Here is a 22,987-nt window from a genome sequence, read left to right as displayed (position 1 = left end):
GTGAGTGTCTGGAGAGAAGTGAATGGCCTGAACGCACCGTGTGCCTGATTGGCTGCCTGCCTGCCTGAATGCCCGTAGTCGTGATTGGATGCTTGAGTGTGACCCAGCGGAATGAATGGGAGATCAACAGTATATCTGGGGACCACTCACTGCTAGGAATCATGTTCAGAAGCTGAAGTCCACTACGACGAGTAACTGGAGTAAATGAAGCTTGATCTTGAAGCCCTGCTGGACGAGAAGAATTGCTGTTGCTCTCCTTCGCAATCGGAAAGCTGCTGTGCCTCAAGGACTGACCCAGAGAGGACCTGGTAAAACGCTCTCTTCCCGAGCTACGAGGGACCATCGTGCACAGCTGATCTTTGCCTAAACTCCCTGGTAGACAGACCTTCGACAGGCTGCCGACCCGATACAGGGACTGCTGTGGAACTCCAAGGAGAAGCACCCTAGACTGTTGTCCGCCACTGTCGATGACCGCCGTCGCCGACTGGAGCCGCTGTGCTCCCGTTTGCCTAAGAACCTTCATTGATCCCAGGACGCTCCCGTCCGCATCGTCGCCGCTGTATCCTGCTGGAGAAGGTCTGACCGTCGACGCGCTGAGGAGCATCCACCGGTGGGTTTCCCGCCACCTACAGACTACAGAGACGCCGACGACTCAATGCCCTTGCTGGGCCACAGTTCTTCCAACTCTTTGCGGTCCAGAACTATCGACTACGAGGTGCCCCGCACATCTCTTCCTTGCAGGACGTTTACGCTTCCCCGTCAACGAGCACCGCTAGGAACGACGCGGCCACTTCACCGTCGTAGCTCGACCTGTTCTCCGTCGGATGTTCGACGACCCGGGACTCCTGCCTGAAAGGGAGGACACCCAAGAAGGGCCGTCAATTCCCCGATGAGGACCGCTACAACGCCAGGTACTTTGGGGTTGCAGAACTATTGTAAAGTCAAGTGTGAACAATATATGGGCTGGGTTTATATCTTTCTTCTACAGGTTGCCCAGGTGGGGGGATCTCCACACAGAACACCGTCTAGGTAGCAGGACCAGTATTCTGCCAATTGTCCAACCATCTTGCTTTCCTTCCTCTCTCTACTGCTGGTTTCCTCTTTATTTTGATCTGTGTGTCCTTCTGACCGTATGCACTTTAAGGAGATCTGATAACGTTAGTGGTAACACTGTAGAAACTGTATATATTTCCCATTGTTGATTTCTGAGTACAAAGTGAGTTACCATGATAGTGTACATGACCTTGAATATTAATTATATAAAGACTGTGTTTTAACCGATACAGTGTGTGGACATTCCTTTGTGGGTGCTTGGGAACTACACTGTACTTAAGAACCAACTCACATCACCTCCTGAGAAGCTAGGCCTTGATTGCTCGACCACAACTACCAATAATAGAGAATCAGGGGTCCTCTGTGCCTCTCCTCTACCATATAGAGAGCGGAAGTACAGACCCACCTCCGGTCTTTACAGGGATGAAGGCCTTTAGCACCCCGGTTTCCCAAAGCGAGAACCCGGGGTGCTAAAAAAAAGCATTTTTCTTCTTACACTGGGGCGTCTTCGGGCGTCTCGGTATAGGAAGGAAAGTCCTGTTCCAAGATGGCCACCATGGAGGGGGACAGCGGGGCTCCGTACATGGCCCCTCTTTGCTTTCCATGGCAGCCTGCAGAAGGCAAAGAGAGAACCCTATGACCATATTACCACAAGCACATTTTTCTTCCCATTCCGTCATCATGAGAGCGTATGGTCACGTGGCACTGTCCGGAAGGTCCGTGAGGATGTCAGACGTTCACGGACATCTACGGATGCAAAATCAGTTGAAAAAGTTGCAAAAAGTGTATAGAAGTGTTAAAAATTATGCTAGAAGTTGGGAAATGGCAGAGTTTTAAGGTGACATTTTGTAAATCGGACAAAAATATTGCTATATTGGGCAAGTATGATATTAGTAAGTTGTAGGAAAATAGCAAGCACTGGTAAAAACCCATGAAATTCACTGAAAAAAGGTTGTTAAAGGGACGTTAAGGTTAAGTTGCAACAATAAAAACCTATAAAATTCACTGAAAAAACTTTGTTTAAAGGGATGTTATGTTTACAAGTAAAACCGAAAAACCTCCAAAATTCGCCAGTTATGGTAGGCTAAGCAACCATAAGTCGTGCCACCACCGTGCACTGCTAAGACTAACACCCAGGACATCAAAGATGACATAACAAATGTCATTGATGACATCACGGATGATGTCACATATCTGGCCCACTTGTTTTTGTTCAATAACATATCTAGGCGAGGTGGTTTTGTTCACTGACAGTCAGAATAATAAAATTGAAAAGGTGCTATATATCCAGACGTTAACCTTGTCATATGTTCTTAAAGTGCTTTCCTTAGGGTTTGGTCTCAGCTCATGGTGCACATACATGGGGAAATGATCAGGCCTCAAACACACAATTCATTTGTCTACATGAAAATACACTTTAATGTTATTAACATTTTCTGATGATGCTGTTTCTTTCTTCCTTACTTTAGTTTCCCTGTATGTGCCTCTGATTTGTATGCATTGTGGTTCTCCATATATATATTGTTTGTACTAGCACAAGTGTAGTAAGTCTTGAATTGTTAGCTAATTATTACATGTTTAGCATTACTCAAAACTCTGATAAGGTACCATTCATTATTGTACTATCCAAAATTACAAGATTATAGATATTGTACTTCAACGGTGCATGCTGCAGCCATTGCCTATGTTTATATATGATTAGGTTCCTATTTTAACAACAACACTGCAATAAAATGTTGTTTAGATGAGTACATTCTTTAATAGATTAAGTAGTTCTTCCTGGGTCTCCCGATCATCCCTGACATCTTGTTACCAACATTATAAACACAACCCCTTGTAGGGACTTTTCATCAAAAATAATTTCACATGTGATGTCATCAGTGATCTATGGAGATGTTTGGGCCCGGAGGGGGAAAGTTATAGGGGGGGGTCCCAAAACATCTTTTTTCCCCATAGACTGAATGGGGGAAAAACTTTGCGCACGGCTACAGTTGAAACCGCTGGATGGATTTTGACGAAATCTGCGGCAGGTACAGGGGCTTGGTCCAGAAAGCGTGCTTTTGTAAGTTTAGTCACCATCCGTCTAGTACTTTCCTTTAAAATGACCAAAAAATATGTCTGAATAAATTAGTGAGATCTATGTCCGCTGCGCGGTCACATTTCCCTGTTCGCTACGCGGACACGATACCGATTGGCCATGGGGGGTGGCGTCATCACCACAGACACGCAACGTCTGCGCCGATTGGCTACAGCGAGCCATGATGTACGTCAGAATGTGTGGATGCGCCCGACATCTTGGATCCGAAGACAGCACGCTACTTACCAGAGGCGAAATGCTGTTTTCGAAACTGTTTTGCTCTCCTACAATGCGTGGGGAGGATCACAGAGTAAGAGACGGATGAAATACTGTACTTGTTTGGCCGGGAATTGTCTATTATATATTCTGCATTGGCGCCTTCTTCAGGGTGTTTGTACGTGAAGAAAATGAGGGATCTAATAAGGCTACTATTTGAGTCCGTGCTGTGTACAGGCACCTTGAAAATTTTACATTTTGCTATGGGTGTGCTATTGCTTAGTACGCCACCATTGTCGTGACATGCTGCAGTGGTTGTGGGCAGGGCCTAGATAACCTGCATTGGCGCCTTCTTCAGGATATTTGTATGTGCAGAAAGTGAGGGATCTAATAAGGCTACTATTTGAGTCCGTGCTGTGTACAGGCACCTTGAAAATGTTCGCAGGACACGCGTAGCGTTAGTGACCATTAATTTAGAGTGTATTTCCCGATTACATTACATTTACCTATGCGTGTGTTATTCCTTAGTACGTCGCCATGGTCGTGACATGCTGTAGTTGTTGTGGACAGGGCCTACAGTCTTGGATGCATGGCCGTAGGCTGTAGGCCGAAGGCCATACTTCCAAGACTGTAGGCCCTGCCCACAACCACTGCTTGTCAGAAATCCGGGAGCCTGGTTCCGCGTTGACCCGTCGTGAAGAATATATTTCTTCCTACCAATGTGATTCTCAGGAGTACGAAAGGACAGTCTAAGAATCCAATTGATCGGAAGATGGTGTAGAGTCGTTGGGATCGTAGAGCTGAGCGGCCCGCAACTTCCCGGTAGATGATGGTTCCAGGTTCCAGCCAACGACTGCAGAATATTATACTGATTACAATCAAATACACCCCTTTCAAGAGAACACGTAACAAAATCTCAACAGACTAACCTGCCGAAAACGGTTTAACCAGAAGTGTTTCATGCAAGAATGTCCTCTATACTGGGGTACTCTGGAGACCAGAAGAAGAGAAAAGACAATCAGTACCAGAGAATGAGTGAAAGAAAAAATGGTAAGGAAAGGTAGGTTTCTTACCCTGGTTTCCCTGGAAGTGAACGTCCCTGGCAAAGTCCTTCTTCTTTCCTGTAGGAACAGTGTGATGGTATCTGCCCTCTGTTCGGTGAACCAAACAATCCAAGGTGTAAGAAGTCACTAGTCCAGCAACCACCTATTCCCGCCGGCACGAGGACGCCTAAAAGGTGCTCAGGAAGTCTCTAGTCCAGCACCAAGCCTATACCCGCCGGCACGAGGACGCCTACAGCACCCTGGGGAAGGACAGGGAAGGGATTGGAGGGGGAAAAGGAGGGAAGGAAAGAAAGAAGGTAAGAGGTCTCCCAAGCTTCGAGGTCCGATTTCGACAAAACCAAATCACCAGGCAAGAATAATCCATAAACAATCCGAGGTCAAGATACAAGAACAGGTAAGGATAATCCAAGAGCAATCCAGTAAACGTAGACCGATATCAAACAAAACCACAAAATCCGAGCAAGAAAAAACCACTGTCACTATTGGATCAGAAGCAGCGAGAAGTGGGCGCCAGATCATTAAGTACTTGAAGTACCGGCACCAAGATGGTCACGTGACCCAACACGTTTTCTATCACGTGGAAGATGCTGCGTCCACTGACGTAGTCTCCATGGCAACTTCCACGTGAGGCGTCGGGAACTGCGTTCCCGACGCAAATGTGTTCCGTGCGTAGAGCGTGGATACCGCAAGCCCGCCTTCTGTATGGTGGTATAACGGGACAGAAGCTTTTGGTGAGGATGAGACACGTGAACCGCAGGGGTGATACCAGACCTGGAGCGCTTTCTGACACTGCTGCATGTCACGACCATGGCTACACGTATAGTATTGATTATCACTTACATGGTTGAGGGGAGAGTGTACAGTGAAAGCTAGAAGCACTGGAGTTATAAGCCAGTGCACATCAACACATTGCAATAATATCTATGTACAAACAGGTAGAAGTGCAGTGTATGGCCAGAGTCAGTGATGCATGGCACAACCATGGCTATACGTGTAGTATTGATTATCGCTTACATGGTTGAGGGGAGAGTGTACAGTGTTGGATGCATGGACTTTTTCAGGATGTTTGTAGGTGCAGAAAATGAAGGATCTAATAAGGGTACTATTTGAGTCTGTGTTGTGTACAGGCACCTTGAAAATGTTCGCAGGACACGCGTGGCGTTAGTGACCATTATTTTTGAGTGTATTTCCCGATTACATTACATTTTCCTATGGGTGTGTTATTCCTTAGTACGCCACCCTGGTCATGACCTGCTGCAGTGGTTGTGGACAGGGCCTAGAGTCTTGGATGCATGGCCTAAGGCCAAACTTCCAAGACTGCAGGCCCTGCCCACAACCACCGCTGCATGTCACGACCATGGCTACACGTGTAGTATTGATTATCGCTTACATGGTTGAGGGGAGAGTGTACAGTGTTGGGTTCATGGCCAAAGGCCAGGCACCCAACAACAAAGTTATAAGCACTGGAGTTATAAGCCAATGCACATCAACACATTGCTCTAATATCTATGTACAAACAGGTAGGAGTTCAGTATCTGGCCAGAATAAGTGAAGCATAGCACACCTATGAATACACCCGTACTACTGTACATCACAGAGGTGATTGTGGGCAGGATGTAGAGTTTTGCTTCCATGCCTGCAGCAAGTAGTCCATACATCATACTCGTAAAATCCTAGGCCCTGCCCAGAAACACCAGTTGATATTACTGCAGTGCATACACTCGTCCTATAGGTTAGCATGTCAGATGGTTCTGGGGAGGGTGTACAGTCTTGGCTGCATGGCCAAAGCCCATGCACCCAGTAACGACCTTGTTAGCGGTGAAGGTATAAGCCATTGTACACCTATACATTGAAAAGTACGTGGACATATATCTTAACCTCTAGGTCCTGCTGGCACCCACTGCAGCACATTCGAGAGGGACGTTAGTGACTGTGTTGGTTTGGTGGAGTGGCTGTTTCCATAGAAAGAACTGTTTTTGGCTGCCTTATAAATGTCCTACCCTTGGACTAACCGTCGCCAAACGTTGGGAAAAATATATATTGCCCACTCTGACTTTGGTTGGAAAAATTGGTCATGTTTGGTGCAGGGGGGCGAAAGTTGTAAGGGGGAGGGGTTCTCAAAACGTCTTTTTTCCCCTTACACTGAACAGGGGGGGAAAAGGTTGTGCTCACGACCATGTGGCTCTTTCCCAGATTGTTTGCAAAATAGCATGCGGTAGCTTTGTTCGGTGGCCCCCCTCTTTGCTACTAATGTTTTTGTGTGCGCAGACACCGCCCGGAACAGCTGCCAAACAAGAGAGCATTACACTTCTCACACTCAAGTAATAGTATTTCACAAGGAGACCTTTGAGGGGGCCCAATGAGCTGTGGAAGCACAAAGTGAAAAAGTGCACTTTTCTTGTCTGCAAAATTATATGTTTACATGGAAGTTCATTCTCACTGCACCACGACCAATTACAGCGTGTGGATTAAAATGTGTTTTGCAATAATATTTCCCTCAGATTGGCCTCTACAGTTTTGAGTAGGCCATCATCTGCACTGTTTGCTTGAAACGGTGCTTCTGAAGCTGTATGGGAATACAGGTTCTGATTATTAGATTTCATTATGTTGCTTCAAAGGAAGAATGTATTTGCCTTCTGAGTGAAAGCCACAGGAGTTGCTTTTTTGGTTGACTGCTCAGTACGCCCGCGCATCGGAGTGAAAGTAAAGGCGCAACTGTTTTTTGACCTTGAGCCCAAGAGAAACTTGCACGCTATTCGCGGAATGAAAGGGTAAAAAAAAAAAACAACCGCAATTTATAAGGTTATGTTTTAAAAAGTTTGTAAGTGACATGCATTTAGTCAAGGATGATTCTTCGCTGGAAACACATTCGTGACTGATTTGCTGCAAAAGAATGGAGGCTGTAAATATTTTGTAAGTTGACTTTGGCCCACTATACAGCAATCCATGCTTTATTTTTACATAACTTGCCCATCTGATTGTGCTAATATAATTAACTTATTATTTTTCTGCCCTTGTACAATTTTCCTGTAATGTTGCAGAGTGCACACGTTGCTCATTTGCAGGGTATGACTGCACTCAACCTTTTTTTTTTTTAAAACATGTTTTTATTTTCATTTTCAACAACAAGACCATTACAGTATTGGTCACTTCAACAAAAGAAAAAAGAACCCCTGTATTATTTTCATACAACGTATATATAAGGAACATAGAGAGGGGAGAAGTGCAAAGCGATGATAAACTTTGGTCCTGTGTTTCTGAATCCCCTCCCACTCCCTCCCCTGCCTCCCCCCTCCCCCCCTCCACTCGACATTATCGCTTTGTACACAACTCTAAACGAAAAGTCATGACCACTTTGGGCATTACAGCATTGCAAGGGCACTGCAAGTTGCTACTGCAAGAAGGGGGCAAGCCCACACAGGATTTGAAGTATGCAATCGACCAGCGGCGTGGGGCATTGCCCTGGTTCCTTTGCTTGACTGAGATGATAAGCAAATGTTACTAGTCTGTGGGCTCCCAATATGTCGTGTAGTATTCTAGGAAGGGCAACCAAATAATTTCAATGTTTCTGCGAGATTCATTTATTGCTGCCGTTAGGCTTTCCATTTCGTATATTGCGTGGGCCTTTATTAACCATTCTCTCTTCGATGGAAGGACCCTCGATTTCCATTTTACGGTCAGGCACACTCGGGCTGCTAATAGGAGATTGCGTGGTAAGTACATTAGGGATTCGTATGTTTCGTCATCTTCCGATTCTATCCCAAACAAAACTAGTGTGGGCGTTGGGTTTCTGGGGATCCCATCTATGTCTCGAATCCAGCCCAGCACTTCCCGCCAGTACACTTGGACTCTATCGCAACCCCACCACTGATGCCAGTAGTCACATTGCTCTCCACAACCCCTCCAGCAGTAGGGAGATGTTCCGGGGGAACATTTTGGACAGGCGGAGGGGAGTGTAATGCCACCTCATCAGTAATCGCACATTGTGCATTTTGTATTGCATGGAGACCGATGATGACCACACCGCCCTGTATATTCCCTTCCATACCTCCCCTTGGGTTTCTATAGATAGGTCGGTTTCCCATTTCGCCTCTGAGGGTGGGCGTGGACTGTGACCCCTCGTGACTAGTGCTCTGTACAATTTTGATACCAGGCCTCTCGATGTTTGGGGGAGGCTTAAAATCTGCTCGAATGGCGTCAAGGGGCGCTTTAACAAGTTACCCCACCTTGGGTCATGCATGGCACTTCGCAGCTGAAGGAAGGATAAAAGGGAGACACTTGTACCCTGCAAGTCGGCCTGTAATTCTTCCCGGGTTGTGAACACCTCATTTTTCCAGAGCTGTCCAGCTCGACTCAGACCTGCCTCATACCAAGACTGTGACTGCTGGACTGCTCTCAATGAGTTTTGGATTGGTGGAGACCAGATGCAACTTAAAGGAGAGGGCCACGTTGTGATTCCCTGCATGGCTCGGGATGGTCGCCAAAGAGACCATAATACCTTCAGAATGGGGTGCTGTTTAATCCTTTGTGTCATGGCTGATCTCGGGACCCACAACCACTCTCCCAGGGTGACCGGATCAAAGATGTCGTTCTCTATTGCCACCCATTGTTTCTCTGGGTTTTCCCACAAGTGATCCGGGAGTATACGAAGTTGTGACGCTCTATAATATTCTCCCAAGTCTGGGAAGCTCATGCCCCCCATCTCTTTGGGTTGGATAAGTGTGGAGTACGGGATCCTTGCTCGTTTGTCTGCCCATAGGAATCTTAATAGTATGCGCTTTACTTCTGTCAGGAAGGAATCGGGAACAATGACTGGGAGGGACTGAAATAAAAAAAGAAAACGTGGGAGTATGTTCATTTTGATGGCAGTAAAACGCGCCGCCCATGACATGGAGAGTTTGCACCATCTGGAGATGTCTTTTTGGATGGCTACCCACAGAGGTGTGTAGTTAGCATCGAAAAGGTCGGGCAGGGAGACCGTTATGTTAACCCCTAGGTAGCGGACCAAGTCGGTTTGCACCTTAAAGTTCCAGTCTGTCTCTAAGCGCAATGCTAAGTCAGCATTGTCTTTTAAGGGGACAGCTATGGTTTTTTGTAGATTGACCCGGAAGCCTGATAGGGGACCGTATCGTGACAACTCTTGGAAAAAGGCAGGAATAGAAGTGGTGGGTTCAGTCAGGTACAACAGGATGTCGTCGGCAAACATAGCCAGTTTGTATTCCCTACTGCCTCTCGGGATTCCTCTAATGATCGGGTTGGACCTGATGGCTTGGGCAAAGGGTTCAATGACCAGGGCATAAATGAGAGGGGAGAGTGGACAGCCTTGTCTTGTACCTCGAGTAAGGCTGAAGGTTCGTGACGAGATGCCATTAATCGATACTTTGGCCCTGGCAAATCGGTATAGTGCTTTCGCTCCTTGTGTCCATGCTGCTCCCAGCCCCACCCATTCTAGAACAGCTATCAAAAAGGGCCACTCTACACGATCAAAAGCCTTTTCGGCGTCTACTGATAACAGGAGGGGGTCCTTACCGGCCTCTCGGAGAGTTGCCATGAGGTCTAGGGTTTTTCTAACGTTGTCTGCCCCTTGCCGGCCTCTTACATACCCTACCTGGTCGGTGTGGATTTGTTGCGGGAGAATCTGGGCTAGGCGGGCGGCCAGTATGCTGGAGTAAATTTTTGCGTCTACATTTATAAGCGAGATCGGTCGATATGATGAACACTCTATGGGGTCTTTACCTTCTTTGGGGATTACTATAATGATGGATTCAGTGAAGGAGTCGGGAGCCTTGCCAGATTCTAAGATGGAAGTGAATAGTTTGGCGAGGAAGGGTGCCAGTGTACTGGCGTTTCTCTTATAAAAGGCTGGCGTGAAACCATCCTGTCCTGGGGCTGAGCCTGCCTTGAGGGCTGAAATCGCTCCCTGCACCTCTGTTGCGGAGATTGGGGCATTTAGCATTTCTAGGTGCTCTTCCGTGATGGGAGGGCGTGACATATTGGTTAGGTATTCTTTGATGTCGGGGGAGGTGCCATCAGTCTCAGCAGTGTATAGGTCTGCGTAAAAATCGGAGAAGCGAGACACTATGTCTTGGGAATTTGTAAGCGGAGAGCCCTGTTCGTTGTTTACTTTATGGACTTCCCTATCTGCCCTTTGTTTGCGGAGTCTGTTCGCTAGCATGGTGTGCGCTTTGTCCCCCTTTTCGTAGAACTTCTGTTTAAGGTATTTAATTTGGGTGAGGGCTTTACCTTTCCATATATCTTTTAATTCCTCTCTCATTTTCCTAATTTTCATTTCTGTTTCAGTGTCACTAATGGGGAGATCCCTAAGGGAGCGTTCTAGTCGGGTAATTTCTTCCTTAAGTTTTTTCTCCCTGAGTAGCCGGAGTCTTTTTTTGGCGGCTCCCTCTGATATAAGAATGCCCCTTACTGTGGCTTTACCTGCTTCCCACACTGTGTTCAGTGACATACCGTCAGTGTCGTTGATGTCAAAAAATTCTGTGATGGCTTCCGAGAGGAAGTCCATAAAAATTGGGTCTCTGCATAGCAGGTCGTTACATCGCCACCGGCGATCCAGGGGTGGGAGTGGGCCCAGGTCCAATTCTAGACAACACAGGTCGTGGTCTGACCAGGCTACAATTTGGATGGATGTGTTTAAGATGTCGCCCTCATTTTCCGCCCCCAGTAATAGGTAATCTATCCTGGAGAAGGAGTGATGTGGTGGCGAATAAAAAGTAAAGGCTTTTTCCCCTGGATGGGTCACCCGCCAGGTGTCTATTAAATGATGTTCCCTAAGCTGAATTGCGAGTCTGTCACCCTGGAGCGTGCTTGGGGGGAGGGAATTTGGTCGAGCTGAGTGCCAGTCGCATGCACGATCTATAGATACATTAAAGTCACCCCCGCAAATTAGCGAGCCCTCCCTCCATTCTTCAATGAAATCGAACAGGGGGTCGGTGAAGGCTGCCTGCCCCTGATTGGGGGCGTAAATTGAACACAATGTGATGGTACGTGTTCTCAGCTTCCCCTTAAGTGCGATGTATCTCCCGTGCGTGTCTCTGTGTATATGAAGAACTTGCATTCCCAGGGACTTACGCAGCAAAATGCCCACACCCCCCTTCTTCACCGGGCCAGATGCCCAGAAAACTTCCCCTATGTCTTTTCCCAGGATCTTTCTTTCTTCCCCCTTAGTGTATTTTGTTTCCTGTATGAAGAGAATATCTAATTTGGATTGCGCGAACTGTCTTGCTAGCATTGATCTCTTTTGCGGGGAATTTAAGCCCTTGACATTGAGGGAGCCGAAGACTATGCCCTGTGAGTTAGCCATAATCTAGGATTTGGATAGCGTTTTTTGTGTTGCTACTTGCTTGGTCCCTTTGTGTCATATTAGAGTAAATAGAAAACTGCCTTGTGTTGTGGTACTTTTGAGTTGGTTCTTTGTGCTTCTCGAGCTTACTTTGTCGAGCGGTTGTGTGGTTCCCCCCCGTCCTCTCCGCCCCCTCCCTAGTGTGGAATGCTATACAGGGCATCCTCGCCCCCCGGGAAGGGAAAAGAGTAAAGAAAAGAGAAAGGAGACGCCCTCTTCCAATGAGGGCCACTTTAGGAGATACCCTCTTCAAGCCCATATAGTAACTTCGATCTCTGTGCAGGGACAGGGGGCACAGGGGACCGCTATGGTGGACAACAACCTAGAATGTCTCTGAGCCCCAAGCCCCATCCGAGCAAGCGAACTTTGAGTAGAAAAGAGAAGTAAAGAAGAACTTCAATGGAGCACCATGGCAACCCTTTCGGCCAGGGTTAAGGCGCCCAAGCAGTACATAGACACAAGATGCAGTGTTGGCGGATCAAGGAGTGTTCAATCGTTTGAATTTCCATTTCTGTTGCGCACGGCCTCTTCTCGAGGGCTTTTCAGTTGGATCTTGACGCGGGCCCTTGGGTTCTCTTCGGCACACTGCGTCCGAGACCGAGTCCCCTGCAGGGCCCTGCAGGTGGCGACGAGCTCGTTCCGCTTCTTCCACCGAGGTAAGCCTGTATTCTTCGCTGTCGAACTCGAATGTGAGAGAAAATGGATGGCCCCATCGGTACTTCACGCCTTTCTCTCGGAGCCAGATCGTGAGGGGACGACACCCTCTTCTTTTTGCTAGGGTCATTGCTGAGAGATCCTGATAGATTTTGACTGTTGAGCCACGGAAATCGATCGTGTCCTTTATTCTTGCTTTTTGTAAAATGTCTTGCCTTTGCGTGTAGTAATGGCATTTGATTAGGACTGATCGAGGGCCTCTCGCTGAGCCCCCTGCCCTGTGCACCCTGTCGAACTCGAGGGCTGGGGGGGCGGTCTCATCATAGAGGGACAAGATTAGGGATTTCACAGCACTCTCAAGGCCTGATTGTGTCTCTCCTCGCTCTTCCTCCAGGCCAATTATGCGGATGTTGGAGCGTCGCTCCCGATTTTCTAGGTCGTCCACTTTCGATTCCATGTCCCTTTCCTTCTGCTCGAGGTCTAGGAGTCTAGCCTCGTATTGCATGGTGGCGATATCACCTGATTGTTGGTTGTTTTCGACCGCTTCCAGGCGGTCCTCGACTTTGGCCACTTTCGTTTGTAGGTCTGATATTATTCCGGTTAGGTTATTTCGCATTGATCTAATCTCCCCGAGCAGAAGGCGGATGTCAGACTTTGTCGCACTATCGCCATCATTGCCTGGAATGTCTGAAGTGCTTTGGGCTTCTTCCGCTTCCATAGCTGTGTTGTTGCGTCTAAACTTTCTTAGGGTCGCCAGGGTTTGTGGATCCAGCTTTGTAACTTATGCAGGGTCCTGTGAGCACGGACTGTCGTGCTAAGGTGTGCTTATATTCACGATCGTGATCCTAAGGCTGGCTCGTTATTCGGGTGAGGTCTTTCTAAGCTCCGTGGTGGTCTGCCCCGGACTTCGCGGCACGTTGCTAGCGCTTTTGCGGACGAATCGGGGGCCCCCGCCGCTCGGTTGTCTCCACGCCTCACAAGGTGCTTGGAGGGCCCTTGGTGATCCTCCGATCGGCTGCGAGGCTCTACCAATGGTGATGAGTTTGAACAGAGGTCGGTGCTCGTGGAGATCCGTTGTGTTGGAGCGGTGGGATAGAGCTGTTGGGGAGAGTTCCGTGGCCACGGGAATGGCTGTTTGTGCTCTTGTTGCTTGGTGGGGAGGGGGGGGGAGGGGAGCCCCAGCTGAGCTGAGGAAGCACAGGCCGTATTTCGCAAGAGGCCTTGTGTCCGCGGCTGACTGTCGCGCACAGCCCCACAGGAGAGGAGCGGGGAGAGCGTCCTGCGGATGTGGCCCGGCCCCGCAAGGGTTGCTAGACGGAGGTGCAGCGTGGCCGGGTGTACTCCCGAGTGTTGAGCTGCGGCGTAGGTAGTGGGATACGACTCTGGCGAGCGGCTCGCGCCGTGAGGTGTAACCGCAGGGGCCCGGGAGCCGACTCCGATGGAGGATGGGGGGGGGGGGGCAGGCAGCTAAGCTTGGAACGCTGCTTACCCGCACCGGGCCGATCTCTCCGGTTGTGGCTTGCCTAGCCGGTCGCTCCACCCCCTCCGGAGGGCCGGGTACCGCTGACCGCCGCGGCTGATCCCGCGGTTGCCTTGCCTCGCTGAAGAGCCAGAGTGCTCCCGTCCGCTGGGTGCTGAATGTTGCTGGCGGGCTGGTTCGGCTCCTCGTAGAACTTGCTCTTACGCGCGCGACGCGTATTTCAGATGGTGGCGGCCATTTTTTCTCCCGTCTCCTCGTTGTCCCAAGTTCGGGCCGTCTGTGTTGCCTGGGGGGCACCGATCGGAGGCAGATTACTGCCTTTCCCCGCAGCCTTGTCACCTGGGCTATGGCTGGGTGGGTGCCAGGACGCTGTATTTACTGCATTTGCTGGTTTTGTCGGGCTTTAGTTTCCTCTGTCCTGCTTGAAAAAGTGATTTTTGCGGGCTTGAAGAGGGAGACGGTGGCTCAAGCGACCATCGCGTCTGCGCCCCCTGGTGGTCTCCCACTCAACCTTTTTTACTATTTATATTTCTAATTTCAAAGGCTTACTTTGTCTACATTGCTTTGTATATAACTTTGCACTTTTTTTTTTCTTCTTTGAAATGACTAGACGTAATTTTTTTATTTGTCCACTCTTTGTTTCATACCTAAATTATCGTCTTTGTGTGTACTTGCCATTTTGTTTTCTCTTACCGTGCATGCAAAATCTCACTGTTTCTAACCTCCACCTATAGGTACATTTGCACATTAGTAACATATTACTAAAATGTCAACTTTGAGCACGTAATTTTGTGTACCACTTTGCACATTTTCTATTTGATCTTTTAAAAAATGTTGGTACAGGTTGGTTACTGACACTTATTTTTTGTAACTTTTCCCGACTAGGTATATTTTGCCGTACTGTGCGTGCAATGGTTTTCAAATCCCGAGTGAGGGCTTCTTCGGACGGCAAATACAACTGCTGGCGAGTGGTTGCCTGTCCATAACAATAATGTGGAATGACACTGTAAACCCGCTTTGTCCGTTTGCTGAACTCGTTATTCGGAGCAACGTGACATCATTTATGGTGCTGTAGGCTCAACGTCATGACGACTTTTGGGAAATAACTGTGGAAACAAAGCGACTGCTGCAACGAAAACCCCAAAATGTTTGTTTGCGCAACAAAATCGGCCTCTTTATCTTCAAGATTTGCAATGCCTCCCTAACCAGCATTGTAATCATTGCATTGATTGTGCGCTTATTCCGATGGTCTCTGCAAGTTTGTTATTAGATAAATCTATTTTGTAACCTGTAAAATGGTCACATGTTCTTTACCATTCCTCTGTTTCATTTGCAAATGTAATTTATTAGCTTGTACGTCGCTGAATGTTTATTTACAGGTTCTGCGTCACGCGACATCCTTCTGCTTTTTGCAACCTACAATGGAAAGGGAAGAGGGGCTATATATGCAATAACCGCCTTCCTTTTCTATGGCGGCCATCTTGAAAGAGGATTTTCTTTTGTGATCCTTACTGCCAAAGTCGCCTTGGATTACAACATGTACACGTCCTTTTTAGTAGTACACGTTACTGCATTCGTAATTTAGACTATTGCTGGCAAAGATTATTGCGCCTATGTACTTTACAGAGAAATAAGGAGTGCATGGAGTGTATTCAATTTTTTTTTTCAATTATACTGTGAAAGGTCGTTGTTAACCCATTATTAACTTTGTTTACGAGTGGCTTTATTTTTTGCCATGGCAGGCGATAAGGTAATATGCGTCCGGCATTGAGCAAAAAGGCATCAAATGGTAATATGAGTGACTATGTGTGGCAACACATTTTTTCCGTCTTTTATGTGCAAGACAGCAACACAGTTTCTTATGCTTTTGCATTACACCACTGCTGCTGTTTCTTTGGGAGGAAGGCTGCATTTACCTGATGTCTTTTTCAGAAAAGTACATCTTTCCCTACCAACATATAATGTGTAGTGAGTTCGCAGTCGCTGCATACCAGTACGTGTTGGCGTTGTTTAAGGCAAATGTTGAAGGTGGACGTTCCTACATGAATATAAAATCTATTTCCACATTGCCCAACAGGCATACTTCTTTCAGGTAAGTGTGTAAGTAATTCTGGGACATGTCACGGTGCTGTACGACAGTATATTTTCATGTGGCATTCTTCAGAAGCTATAGATTGTTTACCAAACGACCCTTCCTAAAGGAACCTTTTGGTTATGTTGCACTACTAAAAATCTGTGCAATGCTCTACAACATTTTTTTCCTAGGTACACCTTATACGTAAATTGTAGTACTAAAAACCCGTACAATTCACACAAAAAAAAACTTTGTTGAGGGGACGTTATGGTTAAGTTGCCCTAACAAAAACCTGTACACTTCACTACAAAAATACTTTCCACCTCTCCTTTATGCTTCAAATTAAAACCGAAAACCCCCTGAAATTCGACAGTTATGGTACAGTAAGCCCCCAACCCTGCCACCACCCATGTGCACTGCTAACACTAACACCCAGACCATGAAAGATGTCATCTCAAATGTGAATGCTGACATCAATGACGACATCACTTGTTTAGCCCCTTTCTTTTCCTTCCCTGCCATACATGTATATGTGCATTCAGTAAAAAAAAATCACTAAAGGAATGGTATACTTCACAGTGGCCCTCATTACGACCCTGGCGGAGATCGCGGTGCAAAATGCACCATGGAGCACGGCGGAAAGCTGCCGATACCGCCATGGGGGTTGGCGGATTTACCACCCCATTCCGACCTTGGCGGGGCGGTAAATCCCCATTCCCCATTTTACCCTTCCCCATTCCCATTTTTGCCCCATAGGGTATAATGGGAGTGGGGAAGGCGTTAATTACGCCACCGTAAAATACGGTGGCGTAATTAACAACAAGGTCCCGTAGCGCCATGGATTTCTCCGCCCGGAAAAACCAGGCGGAAAACGGCTCCATGGCGCTACGGGAACTCGTAGTAGGGCGGACGGGTCCGCCGCGAATACCGCTGGCGTAAACCCACTCCGCCAGGGTCGTAATGAGGCCCAGTGTAACTAAACACCACTGCATATTACCCCATTATAGTAAGCTAATCAACCATAACACGCACCATCTACGTGAATTGCTAAGACTAACACCCAGGACATCAAAGATGAGATGACAAATATCATTGATGACATCACTGAATTTTTTTTTACTGAATGCACATATACATGTATGGCAGGGAAGGAAAAGAAAGGGGCTAAACAAGTGATGTCGTCATTGATGTCAGCATTCACATTTGAGATGACATTTTTCATTTCATGGTCTGGGTGTTAGTGTTATAACGTCCCCTCAACAACGTTTTTTTGTTAATATATATATATATATATGTACATATATATATATATATATATATATATATATATATATATATATATATGTGTATATACCACATCCATCCACACACACACACACACACACAAGCCGAAATAGCAATTTAAGCCCAGTGTGACACAGCATAGCACCATCCAGTACCCATCACTGGAAGTTCACTTCCAGTTCAGAACCAAATGGGCAACGCATTGTAGATATGTAAATTAGCTCACGTCATGTCTTTCCTCTAGGTACACGTCTGTCTATATGGCAGTGCTACACACATAGTATATTTCAACCCAAAAGATACAGCTTACAAGAATTCCGACAACTACAAACATGTTTCACCATTATTGTGGGTCATCCCCACAGTATAGTCTGAACCCTTTTGGCTGGAGCATTGGGGCATGTTGAGCAATCACCAGCTTTCCAGTTTCAAGTCTTTTAAACCCAGCATAAAATTGCTGGTGTTTGACATATACACATATAAACAAATACACACTATTTTCCACCATCATATTGCTTTTGAAAACCTTCAGGCACACCACATCAACGCACTGTTGTGGCTGGCATATGCATGCAGGTGGTCCCAGGTGAAAGCAAGGGGGCACAAATACATACTCTTGAAACAGGCATCTTCAGCCTGTCTGGGAATGGTGAATCTAACTCAAAAGAGGTAGACAAAGTGCCTGAAGCACCAAAGGATATTGAAGCCAGTCATCCGGAAGATCAGGAAAGTGGATCCCAACAATGTTCCTCTTCCTTTGGAACATAGCATTCTCAGGGACAGACTTTCGGAAGGTCATGAATGGAACATGGATTGACGTCTAGGTTCAGAAATTGATCATTCAGACTACATTGACATGATTACCTTTTTTTGAGAGGAGGTGTTATATGGTGGGGTGCAACTAGCAATGTGCCTTGTGCACTGCCACAAACCATGTTATGGTGACTCAGTGGAGGTGTGGAAGGTGGAGCCAGGAGAAAAACATTGAGATAACTTAAGCAGGAAGACAAATACAGAGCGGACACGGCTGCTCCAGCTCTATTGCAGCTCTCCTGCACTTGTTTGTCTCATAAGTGACATTGAAGTTGGAGCTCAACCATCTGACAGTGTGTACCAGAACTGCACAAGGCTGCCATTTTACGGTAGAAATGTTCACATGTTACTCAATGGGAAGCACTTATGCTGATATCTCAAAACTTTTTGAACATTACTCATTGCAATACCAAAATGGTAACGTAAACATAGCATATTCATTTATTAGTAGTTTTGTGATTGAAATTGTGCAGTCATAATGTACACACAGCATTGACTTCTCCAATGAACTTAGTACAGTTATTTCAGCGTAGGGCATGCAGTTTTATGCAGTTGCATTTGCTGCTCATTTTGTCTCATTGAAGTTGGCCAATTGATGCTTCTTACCAATGTGAAAATCACGCTGAAAAAGGAAAGCCGCAGCATCGATACACTGGGGGCCGTCACTTTGTGGATGCGGAGAAGACGGATGCACTTTATTAACACAAGGAATACGATGACCCCATGCATAGAGCGTGCGCACTACAAGAAAGGAAACACACAACAGCTCAGTAGGGCTCCTTCCAAGATAATTACACATGCATCAATATCCAGGATTTACAGATTCAAAGGAGGCTGGGAGTGACTGGAAACCAAGTTTGGGAAGTGTTTGATACCCTATTGGAAGCTGCTCCTTGCATAAGAATGCCAGCGATTGTAAAAATCCTAGCAAAATTGACAATTATATTTTAATAATTTGAAAGTTACTTGCCTCTTGTTAACCAACAGTCTAGGATTACTCTCCGCAAACTGTCTGGAGGAAGTGGCCAGTGTCACTGATGTGGTCTATTTCCTTGTTTGCACTCACCTCAGCCCCACAACTGGAATGAGGAAGAGGCCAATGTATGGTGCTTACCCATAGTAAAAAAGGAGAAGACGGCAAAACTGCTGCTATTTGGGGACCTAGCATGTGGCGGGATTCCATGTGCCTCCACCTACTCCTACTAAAGGAGCGATTGTCTTTGCTTTTCCTTATGTATGTGTAACCCCTGTTTTCTGGCCCTAACCTAGGCCAGGGAGCATTAATTCCTTTCCAAAGTCAGAGTTGGCCCCCATGGGAACCACCACTCACAGCCCCCAGACCCACTGCACCTAAAAATGAAATCGCTGTTACAGGATATGGGCTACACCCTGAGCTCTTACCTTAATAATGGACACAGTCATCTAGATGAATTGTAAAGGGATCCAACGGGGGACCCCCTCTATTTACAAAAACAATTAAGCAACCTTAAACTTTTCTAATCCCCTTCCCAAAATCCCCCTGACTTGAGTACCATCTAAATGGGGATCTGCCATGTCAGCCCACCCTTCCTTGGAGGGGTCCCGGGGAGCAATAAGGTGCGTCAGACGCAGAAGACCCCAATCAGTTACCACCCACATGGAGTGTGAGGTTAGAGGATGACCTCTATGGGTGGCCTCCCCTACCAAGGTGGCCTCAGGCAGAACGCTGCTTCCTTAGACTACCTCACACCAGGGTACCTCCCTCTACTTTCCCCTACTTAACATTTATACTATTTATAATTATACACTACACTTTAAAACATTTATTATACAACTATATATATATATATATATATATATACACACACACACATATACATATATATAAATATACATAGACACAAACAATGGCATACAACGTGTATTAAACATTACTTCTGTGGGTTGAGAATTTGGGGAAAACGTTTTTCCTTTTTAGTTTGGCCCATTATGTATGGCTTGCAACACCTATAAGCCAACACTATTGCATAAGAGTACAGTGGAGAAATGGCATTTGAGGAATGGCACACAGCATGTAGGTGTTGTTTGTTTGATGACCAGCCATTGACCTCCCATGGACATGCTACTCCCTACGGCCATTCCCACCCATTCCTCCCCCTCCCTGCCCAAAACACCTCCTCAAGAGAACTCTTTGAGCTCGCTTTACTCAAGCCTTACCATCGAACTTTGTCCTGCCAGTGTTTTTGCAAAGCAGTCTTCTGAGATTTAATGACTTAATAGGATTTGTAAACCAGCTACTGCCATTATAAAAAAGAAAAAAAAGAAATATGAAAATGTCTTACCAGTCCTGCCTCCAACCACTTGATTTATAAACACTCTGCGTGTCCTTCACTGAAGTCCTGTTAAAAACAAGTATTGGCAATGCCATTAGATGCCCAGGTACTCGCGTAATTTTGCATCTGCTACCATCAAGGGGCAGTTAATACCACCACGGCTGGGCCTGGCAAGTGCCTTTCCCAGGCTTAAACAAAAGCCCAATCTGTTGACTTTGCCAATGCTTGTTTGGTGCAGTGTTGGCTTCAGGTATTCTGTCTCGCATGTGCTGGCAGTTGTGAGAGAAACATGAGTTCTCTCCTTCCCGGCATTCCTGGTAGTGTGGGAAGGAAGTAGGGCTCTGTCTGTGTTTCCATTAACTGTATTTCTGAGGATTGGGCTTCAAGCATACACTATTTCAAATGGGGGAGGGTGGGTGTTCACCAATCCTGCCACATCTGGGGGTTGTAAAACATTTGTGTGGGTTACCCCAGTCTTCCCTATTATCTCCCCGAGTCAAAATATGTAAGCGTGGTTTAGTCCGGTCTGTTTTCCTCTGTTGGGATTATCAGAGATGTAGTCCCCTTCTGGTAGGTTTGTTAACATAGTTTAGGCCATATGACCCAGCAACGTTTTTTTCCAGCCTTCTTCCTGGCAGAGGGGACCTAACTGGGTCTCCTGTATGACACATCACCTCCCAGGTCCAAAATTACATTTGCTGGATTCGTCCAGTTTTGGTTTTATTCAAGATGGGAGTTTTGGCAAATGCAGTTTTTGCTAGTTTGTTTTTCAAAAGGGATTGGCTTAAGGTGGGGAGTATGCATTTGATGCAGACAGCTGCTTTTGTGGAACTGGTGATACAATACCCAGGTTGATGTGGCAAAGTCAATGGGGTCACTTCACCACATGGATTAAACCCTGAAAGGGAAATACACTCATGAAAATTAACAGTACGTCGCCACACATGCTCACCCACAAACAAACCAAATCATTGCCCCTCATCTTTCTTCCATTAGGAATTTGATATCTCACGTGCAGGGGCAGCATGAATCAGAACGCCAGTTACATAGAGATATGCCGGGATGCTCAGGTCTAAACCAGTGTCCTACAGTAGAAGTCACCTACGAGCATTAGTCGTCTAGGTGCGATTTATTGTAGTAAGGTTACTGGATGAATCCCATCCACCCTATTCTAGTCCACTTCAAGTACACAGTACTTGGATAATTTAAAGTGATACAAGTTCAATAAAGCATTTGGTGGCGATTTGAAAGCCCAGACTGCAGTAATACCTTGCCTGCAATTGAGGGCGCTTTGGGGACATGAATTAACCAGAATGATTCCTCTGCCAGCATACGGTTGATGTCACATTTGGCCCTAACCCGCTCTGCATTATTTGTTTTTGTAGAAACAACAAAACATGAATAAATAAAAAAAAAAGGGCCTTATTCTCCACACCCACAAAACCACCATGGGGAGCGGGGGAGGTGCAGTTGGGAGTTCTTTGAAGTCATAACCATGCCCATGTAACACAGGAAGCCCACTCAACTTTCTAGAACCTCTTGGAAACAGCTCTTCATTCAGCAACAAGAAGGGAAACACAGCTAAAACGAAGTCTCTGCACAAGCCTGAAAATAACTCTGAGATGGGGCATGACCTCTGACATTACGACCTGCAAAATCAATTCAGGTTCAGGATAACATGCTTATACCCAGATGTCAGCCGCAGGACAAGTGCCAGGTTTGTATACTGAATATGATAGGTCAGAAGGAGGAGACAGACCAATGGATGTCATATTCAATTCGATGTATTATAACATAATAAAGAAAACGTCTAACTTTCCTTAAACTAAGGGTTTCCCTACGAAACACAATTAAACTAGGGTCCTCGTCATCAGTAGTGAAGTCCCCAACTAAAGGTCTGTCACAAAACTAACCTAGCCTGACCCTACCACTTATATTAAATAACAGAAAGACCAGGAGACCAGAAAGACCAGGAGAATGACTCCCTTCTCCTGGGTGGCTTTTTTTAGCACAGCTCTCAGTCCTCACAGTTCTCCTTAATAAGAAAGTTTCAAATTGTCCCTTGCCACTTCTTGTAGAACGTCTTCTAGTTCTTGAAAGGGGCTCCATCCAGGCCCTTAGATTCTGGTTGCTCTTCTTTCTCTGAGTTTTCTTTGAATAATGCTCACTAAACCATACATATAGAGGCCTTTTAAATCTTCACTCCTCTCATCTGTCTTTGTAGGATTCTCACTCTTCTCACAAGTTTGCTGTTCAATGGGAAATGTATGATAACGCTTGTTACAAGTTTGCCACTCATTAGGACATTACAAGTTTGCCAGTCCCCGGGATGACTAGGATTGGTCCCACTCTGTGTATAGGTTTGCCACTCACTGGGATGAGTATGATTGCTCTTGCTACGATTCTCACTCTTCTTATGAAGTTCCTCCTCACTGGAACAAGTATGATTGTTATCGCTGTGATTCTCACTCTTGTTATAAGTTTTCCACTCACTTGGATGAGTATAATTTTATGTTCTGTTTCACAACATTTGTAGATATTACTCTGAAAATTAAATGTATCTTAAAGAATTACTAGCATTTAAAGCTTACACTTTTCCATAC

The 22,987-nt window shown here is 46.2% G+C and overlaps 1 protein-coding gene across 1 annotated transcript in view; it reads right to left on the bottom strand.

The window, feature by feature from the left end:
• The window catches only part of PKD1L1 (polycystin 1 like 1, transient receptor potential channel interacting), a 2,330,280-nt gene that overhangs the window by 313,459 nt on the left and 1,993,834 nt on the right, over positions 1-22,987 (bottom strand). The window contains exon 50 of the mRNA XM_069613333.1: positions 18,679-18,813. Within this exon, the coding sequence (XP_069469434.1) occupies positions 18,679-18,813 (135 nt within the window). The remainder of the gene's footprint in view (positions 1-18,678; positions 18,814-22,987) is intronic.

The sequence above is a fragment of the Ambystoma mexicanum genome, chromosome 5p (genome assembly GCF_040938575.1).
Source record: "Ambystoma mexicanum isolate Mex_15411 chromosome 5p, UKY_AmexF1_1, whole genome shotgun sequence".
Classification (NCBI taxonomy): Eukaryota; Metazoa; Chordata; class Amphibia; order Caudata; family Ambystomatidae; genus Ambystoma; species Ambystoma mexicanum.
This window is presented reverse-complemented; position numbering and strand designations above follow the sequence as displayed.